This window comes from Carcharodon carcharias, chromosome 17, assembly GCF_017639515.1.
Source record: "Carcharodon carcharias isolate sCarCar2 chromosome 17, sCarCar2.pri, whole genome shotgun sequence".
Classification (NCBI taxonomy): domain Eukaryota; kingdom Metazoa; phylum Chordata; class Chondrichthyes; order Lamniformes; family Lamnidae; genus Carcharodon; species Carcharodon carcharias.
Window position 1 is genome coordinate 46,738,744 of NC_054483.1, and position 18,073 is coordinate 46,756,816.

At 47.5% G+C, this 18,073-nt stretch overlaps 2 protein-coding genes across 2 annotated transcripts in view; one reads left to right on the forward strand and one right to left on the reverse strand.

The window, feature by feature from the left end:
• LOC121289841 (catenin alpha-3-like) overlaps positions 1-18,073 on the forward strand; it is a 1,845,970-nt gene that overhangs the window by 692,611 nt on the left and 1,135,286 nt on the right. The gene's annotated exons all lie outside the window — the stretch shown is intronic.
• LOC121289842 (leucine-rich repeat transmembrane neuronal protein 3-like) lies at positions 248-2,459 on the reverse strand. Its single transcript, XM_041209734.1, has 2 exons — positions 2,206-2,459; positions 248-1,992 (listed from the first exon to the last, which is right to left on the reverse strand). Exons 1-2 carry the CDS (start codon positions 2,216-2,218, stop codon positions 446-448), a joined length of 1,560 nt encoding a protein of 519 aa, XP_041065668.1. The 5' UTR covers positions 2,219-2,459; the 3' UTR covers positions 248-445.

Sequence of the window (18,073 nt, forward strand, 5' to 3'; positions counted from 1 at the left end):
ATCATGCTTATTTGAATCAGTCAGCTGCTGTCAGGAGTCACGCAGCAATTAGATGAATTAAATGGAACATGCAGAATGACACGGTATGATATCTATAGCGTTAAAACTGCTTGGCGCTGGACAAGAAAGCAACGTGACTGCAAGGTATTGCAAGAATAGAATTTTATATAAAAAAGGCACAGCTGGAATGAGAGCAGTGACAGATATGTTTTTTTTGGGGGGAACATAATTCAATGGACACATTTATTAAAGTCAGCAACTGCTATTGAAATACTAAATATTTTTTTAGCAAGGATGTGTGCACCTACAATCAAACAGTATATTGCGTGTGGAATCCAAACAGAGGGAAACATTCTGTCAATTCGACCGAAAGGGGAAAATTTTCTTCCCAGGTGCCTGCCATAGTTTGGCTTTGTTTATCTCTAACCCTTGCTTTATAAGAAGTTCATACCTCACATTCCCTGGAGCCAGATTTGTTAAAGGTGCAAGAGGCAGTTCCGTTCATCAACATCTCCGTGGTCTCGGAGTGTGTCGGTTTGTAATCAACGTAATATTCCTGGGTGCTGGGGACCATTTGTTTCAGGGTCTGCCTCTTCCTCCGGCGCCTTCGGCCCAGCGAGCGCTGCTGGAACTGCTTCATGCTGGCCGGGTAGCGCTTCCAGGACACATAGATGACCAGCAGGATTACCAGCACAGAGAGGAAGAGGGCCACACTCCCTGCTATGATCTTATGGAAGGAAACCGGCTCGATCACATCAGAGTCAGAGCTGGGGTCTGGGGGGCTGGCACTGGCTGGCAGTGGAGATTGGCTTTTGCTTTCAGAGTTAGCTTTGGGAAGTCTTGTTTTGAATGTCGGCCTGGCCTGCAGTTTGGGGCTGCCCGGCATCATCTGGGTGGTGACTCTTTGCTTTTTAATGCAGAGACTGTAGTTATCGACCGCTTCCATCACCTGTTCCCCCTGCAGTTGCTTTGGGCCAGCACAGATCATTGTATTCTCCCTCCTGCCTTTAAATATCTTCAGCCAGTTCACCAGAGAGCAGATGTTCCTGTTACATTCCCACATGTTCCCTGAGAGGCTGATGGAGCTGAGGGATATCCAGGATTCCAGGATTTCCTGGCCGATGGTGGTGAGTTTGTTGGAGTCCAGGTGCAGGGTGTGCAGGTTGGGAACACACTGGAACACATTGGGGCCAATGGCTTGGATCTCATTACCCGACAGGTCCAGCTTCTCCAGCGAGCTCCAAGTCCATGACATCCCCTGGATGACCACGCTGATCTTATTCCACTGGAGGTAGAGGATGCGCAGGGTGACCAGGCGAGGGAAGTGGCCGAAGTTGACCTTGGAGAACTGGTTGTGTTCCAGATGGAGCTCCACCAGGCGGCTGAGGCCGGCGAAGGCGTTCCTCGCCAGGCTCCGGATGCGGTTGTAGCCCAGGTCCAGGAACTCCACGTTGCGGCAGTCCTGGAAGATCCGGACAGGCACGGTCCGCAGGTTGTTGGACCTCAGGTGCAGACTCTGCAGTTTGCGGAGACCCCGGAACTGCTCGGGCTGCAGCGACTGGAGCTGGTTGTAGGACAGGTCCAGGTTGCGCAGGTTGGTGACCGGGCGGAAAGTGTTGTTGAAGAGGCCGGTGATCTTGTTGGAGCTCAGGATGAGCTCCTTGAGCCTGCGGATCCCGCTGAAAGCGTGTTCGTGCACCAGGCCGATGTAGTTGTGGTCCAGGTAGAGCCAGGTGAGCTGGTTGAGCCCCAGAAACTGGTTGTGCTTGAGGCTCTGCAGGCTGTTGTAGCGCAGTGACAGCCCCAGGGAGCCTGGGGAGATGTTGGTGGGGATCTCCTGGAGGCTGAGTGACTCGCAGTACACTATTTTACCATGACACCTACAATTGGTCGGACAGGCTCGTTCAGCAGTGGAGAGCATACCCAATAAGACGGTAGGTGCCATCACTAATACTGCAACTCGACCACTTAATAGTGCAATTACACTGAGACCTGCAACGAGGAAAAGTTATTGCAGTAAATCATTTAGACAGAGTTTCACCAAATCCCCTTCACATCTTACTAGCTGCACCATTAGAAATATAAATTCCAGCACACACACACACACACAATGGCCACAACTTTAAGGAGATGAAGCAACTTCAATAAGGCTCCTAATCCAGCCGCGACTACAAACGGTAGACAGACAGCGGGCAAAAGGCTTACCCATCCTTCGCATGCTGCCGTGAGTTAGGCTCTGTCCACGGTACCGGGAGCACGGCAGGCTATGTCGGCCGCGCCGTCGCCAGCTGAGCTTTGCTGAGACCCATGGATCAGAATCGGACCCTTCTGGAAACGAACCGTTCTCTCGCTCTGTCCAACCATCACTCTCTGTAAGCCATGGGGAGCCTCGTCCAGCCCAGCGCGCGCACACACACACACACACACACAGGAGAGAATCTTCAGCTGCAAACCGTTAAGTTTTGGCTCCGTTGCATTTTATCTCTCTGTCAAACACACACACACCAGTTGGAGTTTTGACGAATCGAGAGTAAAGACCTCGTTGAAGCAGCATCCGGTAGTTATGCAGTGGGTATAGAAATGTTAAGAGCCTCTCTCTCCCTCTGTGTGTATGTGTGTGACCAGCTCAGGCTCCAGGGAAAATCCACAGCTTTCACTATACAAGTCAGCCAGCACAGGAGTTTGGCTTTTTTTCGCCTGGACAAGCTCCTGGGCTCACGGCCTCCCTCCACAAGCTGCTCCTACTGTTGCTTCAGATAACAGAGTCGGAGTCTTATGTAAAGCTGCCCCCGCTGGAGAAAGCTATTATGGGCATGTGCAGAAGCCTCGTCTTCTTGTGCTCCCACCAACCTCTCCCACACACCCCCACCCCCCAATATTCTACACGAGTCAGCCTCTGCATCAAGCGGGATGGAGTGAGAGCTGTTTAATTCATAAAATGTATAAATGCACATTACAGGACTGTTCAAAGTTAGCATTGCATAAAGAACAAGAAAAATCCGTTTCTTGCACTACTGTATGTTACAATTACAATTACTGTCAATAGTCACAAGGCTCATTACATGTTAAACATGCAGTCTGAGGGGCCTTACACAGTTTCCCACCCCTTGGTGCACAATGGCAGGAAGGCCTTAGACAGCGACCTGTCCCCATTGTGCCCCTGTGATGACTGCCCCTAAGCTTTAGTGTGTCCCTCAGCACTTAGCCCTGCACCTTGGAATGTGCCAGTTTGCAACACTTGGTCTGGGACAACTCTTTGCACTGGAAGACCAACATGTTTTGGGCAGACCAAAAAGAGTTACCACATTTAGTGTGGTTGGTCAGGGTCACAGCTAGAAGAGCCAGCCCATGAGCTCACAGGGAGTGCAGATACAGTACAGGTAGTGTTGCCAACTCTCCAGGATTGTCATAATACCTCCTGAAACTATGAATTAGGAGCAAGAGTAGGCCATTTAGCTCCACAAATCAATAAGACAATGGCTGATCTGATTGTGGCCTCAACTCTACACTCTGCTCACCCCGATAACCTTTGACTCCCTTGTTAGCGAAGAATCTATCTACCTTTGCCTTCAAAATATTCATTAACCCTGACTCCACTGCTCTCATGGGGGAAGAGAGTTCCAAAGATTCACAACCTGAGAGAAAAAAAGAAATCTTATCTCTATCTTAAATGGGAGACCCCTTATTCTTAAACTCTGTTAAACTGAAGATCAACATCCAGGGCAACATGAAAGAAAAGTTATTGAGTCCATTAACACATTTTGAGCTTTTCAAAAGAAACCTTTGTTGAATACTTCTGTTATAAAACTGTTAGAGTTAGGGAAAAGGCTATTTGACTAATGGTTAAGAAGCATCCAATCAGACAATGAACAGTTTGTTTTCCAATTGGCAGGGAAGGCAGAGCGTGATGAGGATTGGTGTATTCATTGACCAATGGCAGGAGTGTGTGAGTGGGACTGTTTGAGGTTGAGAGGTCATGTGATGAAACCTCCAGGAATATATCCAAGCAAAGTTGCCAATCCTAGCAATATTCTGTATTCAATAGTCCATAGACGTGTCAAATTCATCAGAGAACACATCAAAAGCTTCCCAATTCCAAATGATAAAAATACACCTTGCTATTCATGTTTCAACTCACAATCGGGGTAACTTCCAAACTTGAAAAAATTAAATTTCTTCTGCAACTGCAAAGCCTGTTTTTCGCAAAGTTTGATGTTTATCATCAATCAGTCAGCCTGGAGTGGTACCAGGGACATTGCCTCCCCACAGATACTGAACAGTGACATGATGTTTTTGGAAAACAGAACTTCAAAAATGTTAAATGCTTGGAATAAATCTAAGGTTAAACTCTGTGAGATAAAGCCCTCTTGCTGTATGACTTCCCTTCAGGTTCTCATGTTGTTAGGGCGGGTTGTTGAAGGAGTTTTTAATTTTCTTCCTTTCCTAAATAAGAGTCAAATCTAACAACAAACAGCAAGACTCCACAATATGGAAGCAGGTTCCCAATACTTTGAATAGATTTCCCCGACTATTGTTCATATAACTGTCGATTAGTGCATTTGCTGTCACCAGCTGTGGGCTACCTATTTGCATGCTGCTCAATGCCATACCACACAATGGCTCTATAAACAAATGATTCATTTTTGTCTTCCCTGAGTAATAAATAGAAAGAGTTTTGACAATGATTAGGCATAATACAAATGCAAACACATATAGAGAACGAAAGACTTGCATTTGCAAGATGTTCTTTACAGCCTTTGGAGTGCTTTTGAAGCATAGTCACTGTCATATTCAATGAAATGCTGTGGCCAAATTGTGCACAACAAGATCCCACAAACAGAAATGTGATCATGGCAAGCTAACCTGTTTTAATGATAAAAAACAAAAACAGAATTAAAGTTCTGTCTCAAGTTCTGTCGAAGGGTCATGAGGACTCGAAACGTCAACTCTTTTCTTCTCTGCCGATGCTGCCAGACCTGCTGAGATTTTCCAGGTAATTCTGTTTTTGTTTTGGATTTCCAGCATCCGCAGTTTTTTTGTTTTTATCTCTGTTTTAATGATGTTCAGGGAAGGTCTGTAAGGTGGGACTTAAACCCGTGACCATGATGCTACCACAGCTGATAGGTAAAATTGAATAAAATGATGATGAATGCCATGTTGGTGACAACAATCAGCCTGTACCTATGACCTATTTTGGTTTTCTAAAAGACAGTGAAACTAACATAAAGCCAACCAGATTAATTTTTGCTCAAATATGTTAGAAGCAAAGATGAAAGGATTGCTCTTCACTCCCAGTGTGCCATGTCCTCAATAAAATGAGGTAGAAATATTGAGAACTCTTATTGCTCCACTCCCACTGCTATGTTAATATGACCAACACCTGCGGCATCATGTAAATTCAAAAAGGACATGCAGTTTCTATTTGATGTGGTTCACTGGTCATTGTATGTATGTGTATGTATGTTTGTGTGTGTGTCTATATGAATATGCATGTATCTGCATGTATGGTCTATGTATGTCTGAATATATAAGCATATGTATGTGTGTATTTGTGTGTATGAATATTTTTGTGTAAATGTGTGCATGAATATGCATGTATGTACATATAAGAATATCTGTTTGTGTGTGTGTATGCATATGCATGCGTGTGTAAAGACGTAAACTTGAATGTTTACGGCAAATAATTGGTTTAGTCATTCATCGTCATATCTGGCTTGGCCACATAAAGAACTATTAAGTTCTATTCTCCTATGGAAAAACTCTTCACTAATCATAGAAACATAGAAAATAGGAGCAAGAATAGGTCATTCAGCCCTTTGAGCCTATTCCACCATTCAATATGATCATGGTTGTTCCTCTATCTCAATGTCATACTCCTGCTCTCTCCCCATACCCATTGACACCTTTGGAGTCCAGAAATCAATCTATTTCCTTATTTTCTTCCAGCATCATCCTGTAATGCAAAGACAACCCTGGCTTTTGTTCCACTACAAATCATGTTTACATCTCTCCCCTGCCTTCCCCATCTTCATCTCCAACAACAAGTGCAAAAAGCTAAAAAGCTCAAAGAGTTCTTTGTTACTATGATTGAAACCATCCAGCTGCCTCTGCAACATTCCTCCCTTCCACTAGCCCACCAGGCCAAACTTCATCAAAGAGCCCCCATGCCCGAGCCTTGACCTTGTGCCTTTCTCTATTTTCTGTCCTACCTCCCCCATGCATGTACTGAGCTCATCTTTCTGGTGGGACTCACCTCCTTCCCCATGGACCACATTCCCTTCAAATTGTTGACCAATCAACTTCTTTTCTTGCCCGCCATGTTAGGTGATATTGCTAATGGTTTCCTATCCTCTTCAAATCTGCCATCATCATCCTGTCCTCAGGAATCCATCCTGACCCCTTCTGTCATTGTAGACTACTGCCCCATCTCAACTTCCCTTTGCGCTCCTCTCTTGAACATGCTGTCACACCCAGTGCCAACATGTCCTATTCTGAGTTTTAAACTAAATTTAATTTTTAAAAACTGGGCACAAAGGCTTGAAAATATGGCCGCCCTGGATTACCTGACTTATTTTGTGGATTAGAGCTCTTGCCCTATCTCGAGTGAACACAGGAACATTCCAGCCTGATGTGAATCAGTGACCTCCCCTGAAACCAATCCAAAATGATATCATCCAATTGAATGGGACAATCAAAAGAAAATACACTGAACTATCTGAAGACCTCAGAGGTGTTAACCCACAACACAGCATGTGTAATCAACATGAACACCACCCTCTTATTCGGAAAGGACTATGAACTTGTGAAAGGTCACATGGTGAGATCGCCATGTTCTTTGTCTGTTCTTAAGAATTAGCAAAAACAGTTTGCAGTTAGAACCACTGAAGACATCAAAAGCATCCACTCAGCCAGTCTGTGAATCAGACTTGAAGTAAGCACGAAACATCAGGGCAGTCTGAGTATGTAACCTGTTCCAGTTAAAGTTCACCTGAGAGCCAACCTCCTAGAAATTCAACTATAAGAAACCTCAATATGTGCTGTGAAATCTTTGCAGTACAATACTCTTATTTCAACTTTAATTCATCAAAACCATTCAAAAGACTGCAGACCTACCATATAGGAAGGAGACCAGTGTTTGTAACAGACCAAGGGCGGAATTTTATGTATGACGCGCGGGTGGCGGAGCCCGCATGTCAGCGCTTAAAATGTCGCATGCTGATGTCATGCGAACGTCCCAACGTCAGCGTGCAGCATCATGATATTGAGGTGGGCGGGCATTATGAAGCGCGACGCACGCCCACCATTAATTAAAGGCCTTATTAAGGCCCTTAACTCGGCAAGTGAAGCCGATTTTGAGGCGCCCGTGCAATCCTCGGCTCAGCGCACAGACCCAACGGGCATGCGGGTAACTGATTTTTCAACAAACCTCATCCACGGGCAGCATATGTGGGCTCAGAGGAGTTGTTCATGTTTTTTCTGAAGTATTTAATGCAGAAAGTGTTTTAAACTTGCCTGTGTGATTGTTAGCAGTTCAGATCAATTTCCAATAGCTTTCTCTGCACTTTGAAGCTTCAGCTCAGCAGTCTGCAGACAGGAATATTTATTGGACCTGCAGCTTTCCGGAGGCCTCCATTTGGCCTGGGGTATGGATTCTGACATCTCCACTGGAGGCAGCTCCTCTGAGGAGGAAGGGAGGGATAGAATAAGGAGGAGGCCAGGAGTGGACAATCAGCCTCCAGGGGAGCCACCTTTGGGAGGCCAGGCACAGGCACAAGGGGCACAGGTCCAAGAAGTTGTCCAAGGTGGAAGGGGCCGCAGAAGATGCCACTATCCTGTTGCCAGGGTTTACAGGCAGCGAAGCAGCTACCTCAATATGACTGAGGTGCAGTGCCGAAGGAGGCTCTGACTGTCAGGGGAGACAGTCAACTATATCTGTCAGGTGATTGGCCCTGAGATTTCCCCTAACTGTGTGGGTGGACACCCCATGACAGCAGCTCTGAAGCTCACAGTTGCCCTCCACTTCTATGCATCTGGCTCCTTCCAGGGCTCAGTGGGTGATCTTTGTGGTGTCCCCAGATCAACTGTCCACACTCGTGTCAAGCAGGTTACGGACATTCTGCTCAGACCGGCATTGACCTTCATCCACTTCGTCTGTGACCAGGCAAGTCAGGCACAGTGAGCCAGAGGCTTCGCGGCCATTGCTGGCTTCCCTCGTGTCCAAGGTGCAATAGATTGTACACATGTGGCCATCAAGGCACCAGCAAGTGAGCCCGGTGCCTTCATCAACAGGAAGGGCTTCCACTCCATGAACGTGCAGATAGTGTGTGACCACAGGATGCAGATTCTGCAAGTTTGTGCAAGGTACCCAGGCAGCTCCCACAACACCTACATCCTCAGACACTCCCAGGTGCTGGGACTCTTCGGTGCTCCGGCTCGGCTGGATGGTTGGCTGCTGGGAGACAAGGGCTATCCCCTGCGAAGGTGGCTCATGACGTCACTACACCGTCCAAGAACAGAAGCTGAGGAGCGCTACAATAGGAGCCATGGCACCACAAGGGCTGTGGTGGAGAGAGCCATCGGTCTTCTCAAGTTGCGCTTCCGATGCCTGGACCGCTCAGGGGGCGCATTCCAGTACCCCCCAGATCGTGTCTCTGTGATAGTGGTAGCATGCTGTGCTCTGCACAATCTTGCGCTGGAAAGGGGGTTGCAGTGGACGATGAAGACCTTGATGCCCTGGATGAGGCTGCACATGATGAATCCAGCAGTGGCTCAGAGGATGAGGAAGCACAGGGCGATGATGAGGGGCAGCACACCGACCCGCTACTACGCCAAGGAGGCAGGGATACCCGGGACACTTTAATCCAATGAACATTCAGCTAGCTCCACACACATGGATCAGCAGGACCAGCATTGTCTGGCGCTTCCGCACGTGGTACTTAGGTGCTACATCTTCCACCTGTTCAGCTGCAACTAAGGGCTTAGTACAGAAACATCAATGTCCACTCAAACACTCATGAGATGCCTGTGATACAGACAAATGCAGCACAAAGGAAATACCCTCAGCCATGGTCAAAAAATTGGACTTTATTCCCACCAAAATAAACAACAATCGTCGCTCAGACGTACATAATGAAACATTCCCAAATCTAGGGCCAACACAAAAGCATCAGTGACATACCTGTGGAGTGCCTAATGTGCCTTATGCTTTCCTTTGCAGGTGCTATGTCTTGGTGCCACCCCTTCGCTCGGAGTGGCTTGTGAGATAGCCTGCTGACTCTGCTCTCCTGTTGGCTTCGATGACCTTGGCGGGTGTCCTCTGGCCCGTGGAGCCTGTGCTGACCCCGGCTGGGAGGGAGTGGCCGGTTCCAGAACTGGCACCTCCCCAGTTGTCGCAGCCTCAATGGATGCAACGGTCACTGGCAGAGGAGTGTAGGAGCTGCTGCCCTCATCCGGAGCGCCCTAAGAGGAGCTCGCAGCGACGACTGGCAGCTGCTGCGCTAACGCGAGGTCCCATTGGACCTCCCTGCTCACCATAGATGGATGGGCATCGAGCGGCGACACTTGGTGCCCAGAACATCTCCCACATTGCCAATGTCCACCTGTGGCCATTAGCGCTGAGAGGGCTTGCAGATCAGAGCGTAACCCAATCAGATGATTCTCAATCCGATTGAAACCCCTCTCCATGAGAGTCGCCAGTCTCTCAGTGGAGGAAGCCTGAAACTCTGTCCTGAGGTTCATCAGTGACACTCTGCCTGGACTCCTCCACCACAGAGACCAACTAAAGCACACCCTCATGCAACCCTGTCAGATGCTCCCATGCACCCGGCCACTTTTCCTGCAGCTGCTGCAATGCTGACATCCCCAGAGGCACATCATCTCTGCCGGACTTAGCATGTGCCTGGTCCCCTGCAGTCCTCCAGCTGCTGGTGCCATCGGCACTCTCTGCCCGTGCCATCTCCTCCAGCGATTGTGAAGTGCCCTCTCCACTGTGCCCCAGGACACTAGCTGACGTCATAATCCACACTGAAGTGTTTGTCACTGCACTGGTGCCTGGCTGACTGAAATGATGTGACGCAAGTTGCAAATCTTGGCCCTCAGGTGTGGAGGGGGGGCTCTGGATGTGTTGAGGGTGGCCATGCAGTGGTGATGCTGAAATTAACAAGGACAGTGCATCAGGTAGTGTTCAGTCAGTAACAGCTCTCATCCTTTTCCCCCCCTAGCCTCATTAGTCGCTCACCCTTCAAGAATCTAAGGAGACGAACATTGGTGGGGTGGTAAATAGTCAAGAAGAGGCCCAAACATTACACGCGCATTACAGGCTGCTCAGATGGCCTAAGGAATGCCACATGGAATGATATGTGAATAAGTGTTCAGTTAAGCACTTGGGCAAGACAAGCAAGGTACGGGAATAAATGAGTAATGGTAGGACTGTGGGAAGACATGACGATTACAGGGACCTTGCTGGACAGACATGTTCAGGTAGCAGAACAGGAATATAAAGCGTTTAACAAGGTCGAAGCCAGACTTTCCTTTGTTAGCCGAGGAATAGAATGTAGGAAAAGGGAGGTCATGTTGCAAGTGCAGAAAACACTGTCGAGGCCACAGCTACACTTCTGCATTCAATAGTGATGTGCACTTCATGGGAGGGATGGCACTGGAGTGGGGAGAGTGCAGAGGTTCCTGACCTGGATGCATGCTGGCCTGGAGAGTTGGAGTGATGAGGAAACATTGCATACACTTGCGATATTTGCCAAGGAGCACAGGAGATTGACAGGTCACATTATTGACCTTCACACCATTAAGAGGGACATAGAAGGTGGGCAGAAGGCAACATTTCCCCTTGGCGCAGGGATGACTAATGTGATGGCATTTATTTAAGTTGAGTGCCATGAGGTTGACAGGTGAGGTGCTGAGGACCTTTTGGACAGAATAATGTGGGACGCACAGGCTGAACGGGTGGTGGAGGTACAAACCCTCCTAAGATGCAATAAGTCTGTAGCTGTGCAGCAGCGATGCCATGGCATGTTAGGCCATGGAGATAGTGGTCACAAATAGGATAAGGCGACTTTGGAAGGTGCTAGAGATGCGCATCCTCAAGGGGCCGAGGGACCTTTGTCCATTACCCACATGTCTGACTGTATCAGTCTGTGAATGAGCAGTGTTGCTGCATTAACGATTGAAGCAACCATCAGTGGTTTGTATGGTGGGGAGAGAGTGGATGGGACTGTCGCCCTCAAATACCTGGCCACTGCACCCCAGCTTCACCGACACCTGCTGACCTGGCAGCCTGCCTCCTCCCCAGCTCCATGGCCTGCTCCTCATACATGGTGAGGCGCTGCAGCACGGAGCACAGCGTGCCCACCATCAGTCCACTCCGCTCCCTCATACTGCTCTCAGTTTTTGCCTGCAGAACATAGAAGACCATTTATTGGGGCTGATCGCTCATGTACTCTGCACACGCACGTCGCACCCCAACCACAGTGACCCATCTAAGGCCTCCAGCAGCTCCTGTCCACACGACTGGTTATCAGTCCCCAGACGATGGTACGGCTGGTCCCAACCCCCTCCCCCAATGGACACCTTGGACACATTCGGCATCCATCACTTTCAATAACACACGGGTCTTAGCTCCCATGGCAAGGAGGCGCAACTAGGTGCGGCGCCGAGGCCAGCAGATGGCTCTTGGCCACGACACCTTGATGTTCCCCCTCCACCATCTCATCATCATCAATAAGACTTGTGTTGGAGTTCTGAGTATGTGTCTAGCTGCCTCCCCTGCAGGTTGCCCCTAGACTATTCAAATGCGACAAACATCAACATATGCTGCGGGGAGAATCCACCTTCTCCTCAAACACTAAGGCTGATGTAAGCATGATCACTATCTGTTTGCCCACCCATCATGCGCCAAATGCCCAGTGCAGTCATGACACTAAGACATGGAGGGAGAGGGGGGGTGTGGAGGTGGGGTTGGTGCCTCAAAGACTAAGGCTACCTGCTGGGTCAAATAGCCAAGGCTGACATGGAACTCACCCTTCCAGAGTGCAGCAAATCATTGAAGCGCTTGCGGCACTGGGTCCCTGTGTGCCGGACAGCATCATGGGAGCTGACCACCTCTGCCATCTCCTGCCACGCCTGCCTGGTGATGTGGGGGACCCTCCTCCTCCCATCCTCGGGAAACAAGACCTCCCGATGATTGAACACCTCTTCAAGGAGGACAGCAAAGCAGGCATCTGAGAACCGAGGGGCACAGAGGCTCCCCGCTGGCCTATCCTGCAGCCTGCCCTCCTCCTCCTCTGCCCTCACCTCTTGTGACTGGCCATGGTGAACAGCCTCAAGGAGGCTGCCCGGCCGATCTTTATACAGACTGCTGGTTCTCAATTGGAACCGGCGGTCTGAACACGCCCACCGCCGACTTAATTTTCCCGATGAGCACGGGAGTCAGAACCCCGCTGGGTGGGCCAAAATGGTGACGTGACCTGTTTTGGCGGCGGGGATCAGCTGCCCATCCGCCACTGACTTGGTTGGGCTCACTTGCCCCTCATGCGCAAAATTCTGCCCCTAGATAACCATATTCTGTAAAAGTGCACTAACTAATCTGTATCTAATTTGTGTATGTGTGTGTATGTGTGAGAGGCATTGCATTTAATTTGGGGTAAGTGTGTGAGAGTAAATAAGTTTATTTGTTCTTAAACTCACAAATGCTTGCTGCTGTAATTATTTTATTGGGATCCACACTCTGAAGGAAAGGATGGACACGCCTCTTACATACGAAACATACTGATCACAGACAGTAAAAGGAACACATGCTTTCAATCCATGATGCCTCCCAAATCCATTCCCATCTTTCCTGGAGCTCCAGAACTGTCAGTGTACCTATCATCTCGATGTGCATGTTCATCAATGTTCCCTTGTACGCTGTCTCATCAAAGTCCTAACCTGAGTCTTCTACAGTAGAACTTGTCTCCCTGGGTGAACACACATTGTCCTCTCCCTTTGGCCTGCCTTCAGCCCACTCATCCCCAGTGATGCACCACGTGTTGATCCTATCTCTATCCTACTCACTAAGGTAGGTATGGAGCCAGTGTCTGAGTTTGTGGCTGTGATTGTCAGATCAAGATATGGTGCTTCTAGCACAGAGGTCTGCAGCTGCCCTGGCTTTCCTCAAGAGGCTACTTTGGTTGGCCAGGCAGCAGTTCTTGCGTATCTGAAAGCAGAAAAGCAGAAGGGGAGGATTAGAGTGAAGGAAAGGAGTTGGGCTAGAAAGCAAGTGACTCATGGTCACACCATCAGCAACTTGCACATCATGCTAGAATTCAGGATGAGGGTGAGGTGGGGCTTGAGAAGGAACATGAGGCAGGAACACACCATTGAGGAGACGGTGGTGCGGTGGTAATGTCATTTAGACTAATAGTCTGAAGACCCAGCAAATGCTCGGGGACATGGGTTTAAATCTCAGCATGACAGCTGGTAGAAATTGAACTCAGTTCATAACTCTGGAATATTAAGCTACTCTCAGTAATAATGATTATGAAGCTATCATCAATTGTTGTAATTGTAACCCATCTGGTTCACTAATGCCCTTTAGGGAACGAAATCTGCCATCCTCACCTAGTCTGGCCTACATATGACACCAGATCCACAGCAATGTGGTTGATTCTTAACTGCCTTCTGCAATGGCCTAGCAAGCCACTCAGTTCAAGGGAAATTAGGGATGAGCGACAAATGCTGGCCTTGCCAGTGAAACCCACATCCCATGAAAGAACAAAAAAAAATTAGCCTGGATGTTCATGGTGACATGGAAGTGACAGGCTCTGTCTCAGCCAGTCCCATGATGTGGAGCACAACCTCATTCAGAGGGCTCAGGCAACGCAGTCATACCTTTCCCTCTCTGCTTCTGGTTTGCTCCCTCCTGCTGCAAGAGAGCAAAAAGGATTGTGCTTGGGTGATGTGCCTATCATAGTTGAATAATGTGTGAGGTGGATTATCAGAATGTTAGCCGAGTCCTGATTTCCAGGGAGTGCTGCAGGTTGACAGGTGGTAGGGGTGTGGAGCATTAGCGGCAACATTAGCGGTTGGTCTTAAGAGATGTCATGTGAGGAAGCATTCACTGACATGGACCACCCATTTGAGGGCATTGAACTTCTTGTGAAACTATTGCCTACTGCCTCCAGCACTGCAACAGAAAATCTGGGAGCCCCCTCACCTGGCTGTGCTCCATTTGGTGTGCTCCTCCTTACGGCTAATTCCTGCAGAGACAGTCAGCAGAAAGACACATTAGCTTCCTTATAATGAGTGCAATTCCGCTTTAAGTGCACCAGGCTGAAAAGAGAAAGAAAGACTTACGTTTATATAGTGACTTTCACACCTGCAGGCCATGCCAAAGTACTTTACAGTCAGTAAAGTATATTTTGAAGTGTAGCCATTGCTGTAATGTACAAAATGCAGCAGCCAATTTGAGCACAGCAAGATCTCACCAACAGCAACGAGATAATGACCAGATAATCAGTTTTTGCGATGTTGATTGAGGATAAGTATTGTACCAAACACCCTGGATAACTCCCCTGGGCTTCTTTGAAATAGTGTCATGGGATCTTGAACAGCCACCTGAGAGGGCAGACTTGGTATAACATCTCATCCAAAAGATGGCACCTCTGATAGTGCAGCACTCTGTTGGTACCTACTGGGAGTTTCAGCCTAGACACTTCTTAGAATCTGTCTGTTTGACCCAGTGTTTAGCCCCATTTGCTTTAATGTTGTCTTATGTGGTTTTGTGTCAGATTTTGTTTGATACTGCTCTTGTGAAGCAGCTTGGTATGTTTTACATTTCAGGTGATTATATAAATGCATTATGTTGTTATTATTGAAGGCGCATAAATGCATGTGTTTGTGCATGTTAATGCATGTATCTATATTTGTCATACTACTTAAAGGGGCACTTATGTGTATGTGTTTAAAATATATATTTATGTATGTGTGTGTATATATATATGTGTCTGTGTGTATATGCAAATATGTTTGTATGAGTCTGTGTTTTGTCAATTTACTTGTGCATATACATGTTTGTGTATGTATGCATATTGAGTTTGTATGATTGTAGCTGTAAAAGCATTTTTTGTGTGTGTACATGCGCTTATGTATGTTGCATACGTGCATCTATGTATGTATGTACTGTGTATGTATAATTGTGTCTTGATATGTGTGTGTTTAGTGCATGTGCATGTGTCCATGTGCATGTGTGTATGTGCATCTGTGTGTGTATGTGGGTGTGTGCGTGCATGTGTGTGCATGTGTATATGTGTGCGCGTGTGTGTGTGCATGTGTCTGTGTGTGTATATATGTGTGTGTATGTATGTGTGTGTCTGTGTGTATATGTCTCTGTGTGCGTGTGTGTATATATGTGTGTGTGTGTATATACGTGTGTGCATGTGTATATGTATGTGTGTGTATACGTGTGTGTGTGTGCGTGTGTATATGTGCCTGTGTGCATGTGTGTATGTGTCTGTGTGCATGTGTGTGTCTGTTTGCGTGTGTGCATGTGTGTCTGTGTGCATGTGTGTATATGTGTGTGTACGTGTGTGTGTATATGTGTGTGCGTGTGTGTAAATGTGTGTGTGCATGTGTGTGTGGCTGTGTGTGTGTGTATATATGTGTGTGTGCCTATGTGTATATGTGTGTGTGCATATGTGCATGTGTGCATGTGTGTCTGTGTGCGTGTGTATATATGTGTGTGCGTGTGTGTATGTGTGTCTGTATGTGTGTGTGTGTATATATATGTGTGTGTGTGTATGTGTTTGTGCCTGTGTGTATTTGTGTGCATATGTGCGTGTGTGCATGTATATGTGTGTGTGTGTATATGTGTGTCTGTGTGTATATGTCTCTCTGTGCGTGTGTGTATATATGTGTGTGCGTGTGTATATGTATGTGTGTGTATACATGTGTGTGTGCACGTGTGTATATGTGCCTGTGTGCGTGTGTGTATGTGTCTGTGTGCGTATATGTGTCTGTGTGCGTGTGTGTGTCTGTGTGCGTGTGGGTATACGTGTCTGTTTGCACGCGTGTGTATATGTGTGTGTGTGTATATGTGTGTGCATGTGTGTGTATACGAGTGTGTGCATGTGTGTCTGTGTGCATGTGTGTATATGTGTGTGTGCATGACTGTGTGTGTGTATATGTGTGTGCATGTGTGTGTGACTGTGTGCATGTGTGTATATGTGTGTGTGTGTGTGCATATGTGTGTGTGCATGTGTGTCTGTGTGCATGTGTATATATGTGTGTGCATGTGTGTATATGTGTGTGTATATGTGTGTCTGTGTGTGTATATTTATATGTGTGTGTGCATATGTGTATATGTGTGTGTGTATATATGTGTGTGTGACTGTGTGTATGTGTGTGCATATGTGCGTGTGTGCATGTGTGTCTGCGTGCATATATATGTGTGTGTGCGTGTGTATATGTGTGTGTATATGTGTGTATGTATATGTGTGTGTTTGTGTGTGCGTATTTGTGTGTGTATGTGTGTATGTGTGTGTGCATGTGTGTATATGTGCGTGTGTGTATATATGTGTGTGTGCATGTGTGTATATATATGTGTGTGTGTGATTGTGTGTGTGTGTTTGTTTCCCTTACAAACAGCAGTCTTGGAACTATCCAGATTCAGTTTTTAACGCGCATCACACAAAGCAAGATCACGCAAGACGTCTTTCAGCTCTTCAACTCTTGGTGCCTCTCAGGATTGACTTCTCTTGAAACTCCCCCTTTATGCTTAGCTGGCTGGAGAAGGTTTTCTCCCACTCCAGGTGCAAATGTCTTTAAAAGGGTGCTTCTTAAAGGGGCACTACTCTTCCTCCTGCATCAGCAATCTCATCAGACTGTTGCTGACATGGAAGCCCTCAAGCACCTAGTTACAATATGAATGTGTTTGAGAATGTTTGTGGGAATGTGGTTTTCTGTGCACGTATCAATCTCTGGGCAGAATTTTACACTAGCAGGATTTTATGGTCCCTCCGATGTCAATGGACTTTTGAATGGCTCACCACAATTCACAGTCCCTCTCCCACCGTGTGGTGCCATTAAATTCAGCTCTCCCTCTCTCTCTCTCTCTCGATAGAATACTATGTGCAAAATAGGAAGCAAAGTTTTAAATGTATCCACATTTCCTGCGTGATTACAGCTTTTCCAGAAGTCATTTTCCACATGTTTTTCTATAAAAATCTGAGCGATGCATTTGGCTCAGAACATTATCGGTGCATTTTCATCCCATTCATGCTCAGGGGGAAAGAAAGACACATTAAGAGAGATAAAGAAAAGTACAATTTTAAACAAAGGGCAGAATTTTTCACTGAGCGAGCGGGCGGATGAACATCCTGACATCAATGCGCACTCGCGCAATATTTCAGTTGGTGGGCACGCACGGGAGTCGGAGCCACACCCACCATCAATTATGACGCCAATTAAGTCCATTAAAAAGGAAATTAAGCTGGATTTTACATTGTCCGTGCAATTTCGTGCTCGCCGCACAGGCAAAATGGGCAGGCAGGCAACCGACAATTTGCTCATCTCATCCAAGGGCGGGGTAAAAAAGGTCAGCAGCATTGACAGTGTGAATAGTGAGGAGTTTGGCAGATAGCTTGCTGCTGGTTGTTTATTGGTACTTGGCAGCTTCTTCTCTGTTTGAGGTTTTATTGTTAGCATTTCCAGGTTTCGTTTCATGACTTATTGGTGTCTCCAAGACCCCCAGGGTATTCAGACCGTGTGAACCTTTCCAGGTATCCAACAGCTGTCCGTTACCCTGGTAATGGGGATTGTGGTCTCCACTAGAGGCACCTCCTCTGAGGAGGAAGAGAGGGGCAGAAGGGAGAGGAGGCCAGGTGTCCCAATGTAGCTTCCAGGGGAGGGACCTGTGGGAGGAGAGGCGCAGCACAAGGGGCGCAGGGCCAGCAGGAAGTCCAAGGTGGAAGGGGCCACAGAAGACGCCACTATCCTACTGCCAGGGTTTACAGGCGGAGATGCAGTTACCTCAATATGTCTGAGGTGCAATGCTGAAGGAGGCTCCGCCTCTCCAGGGAGTCAGTGA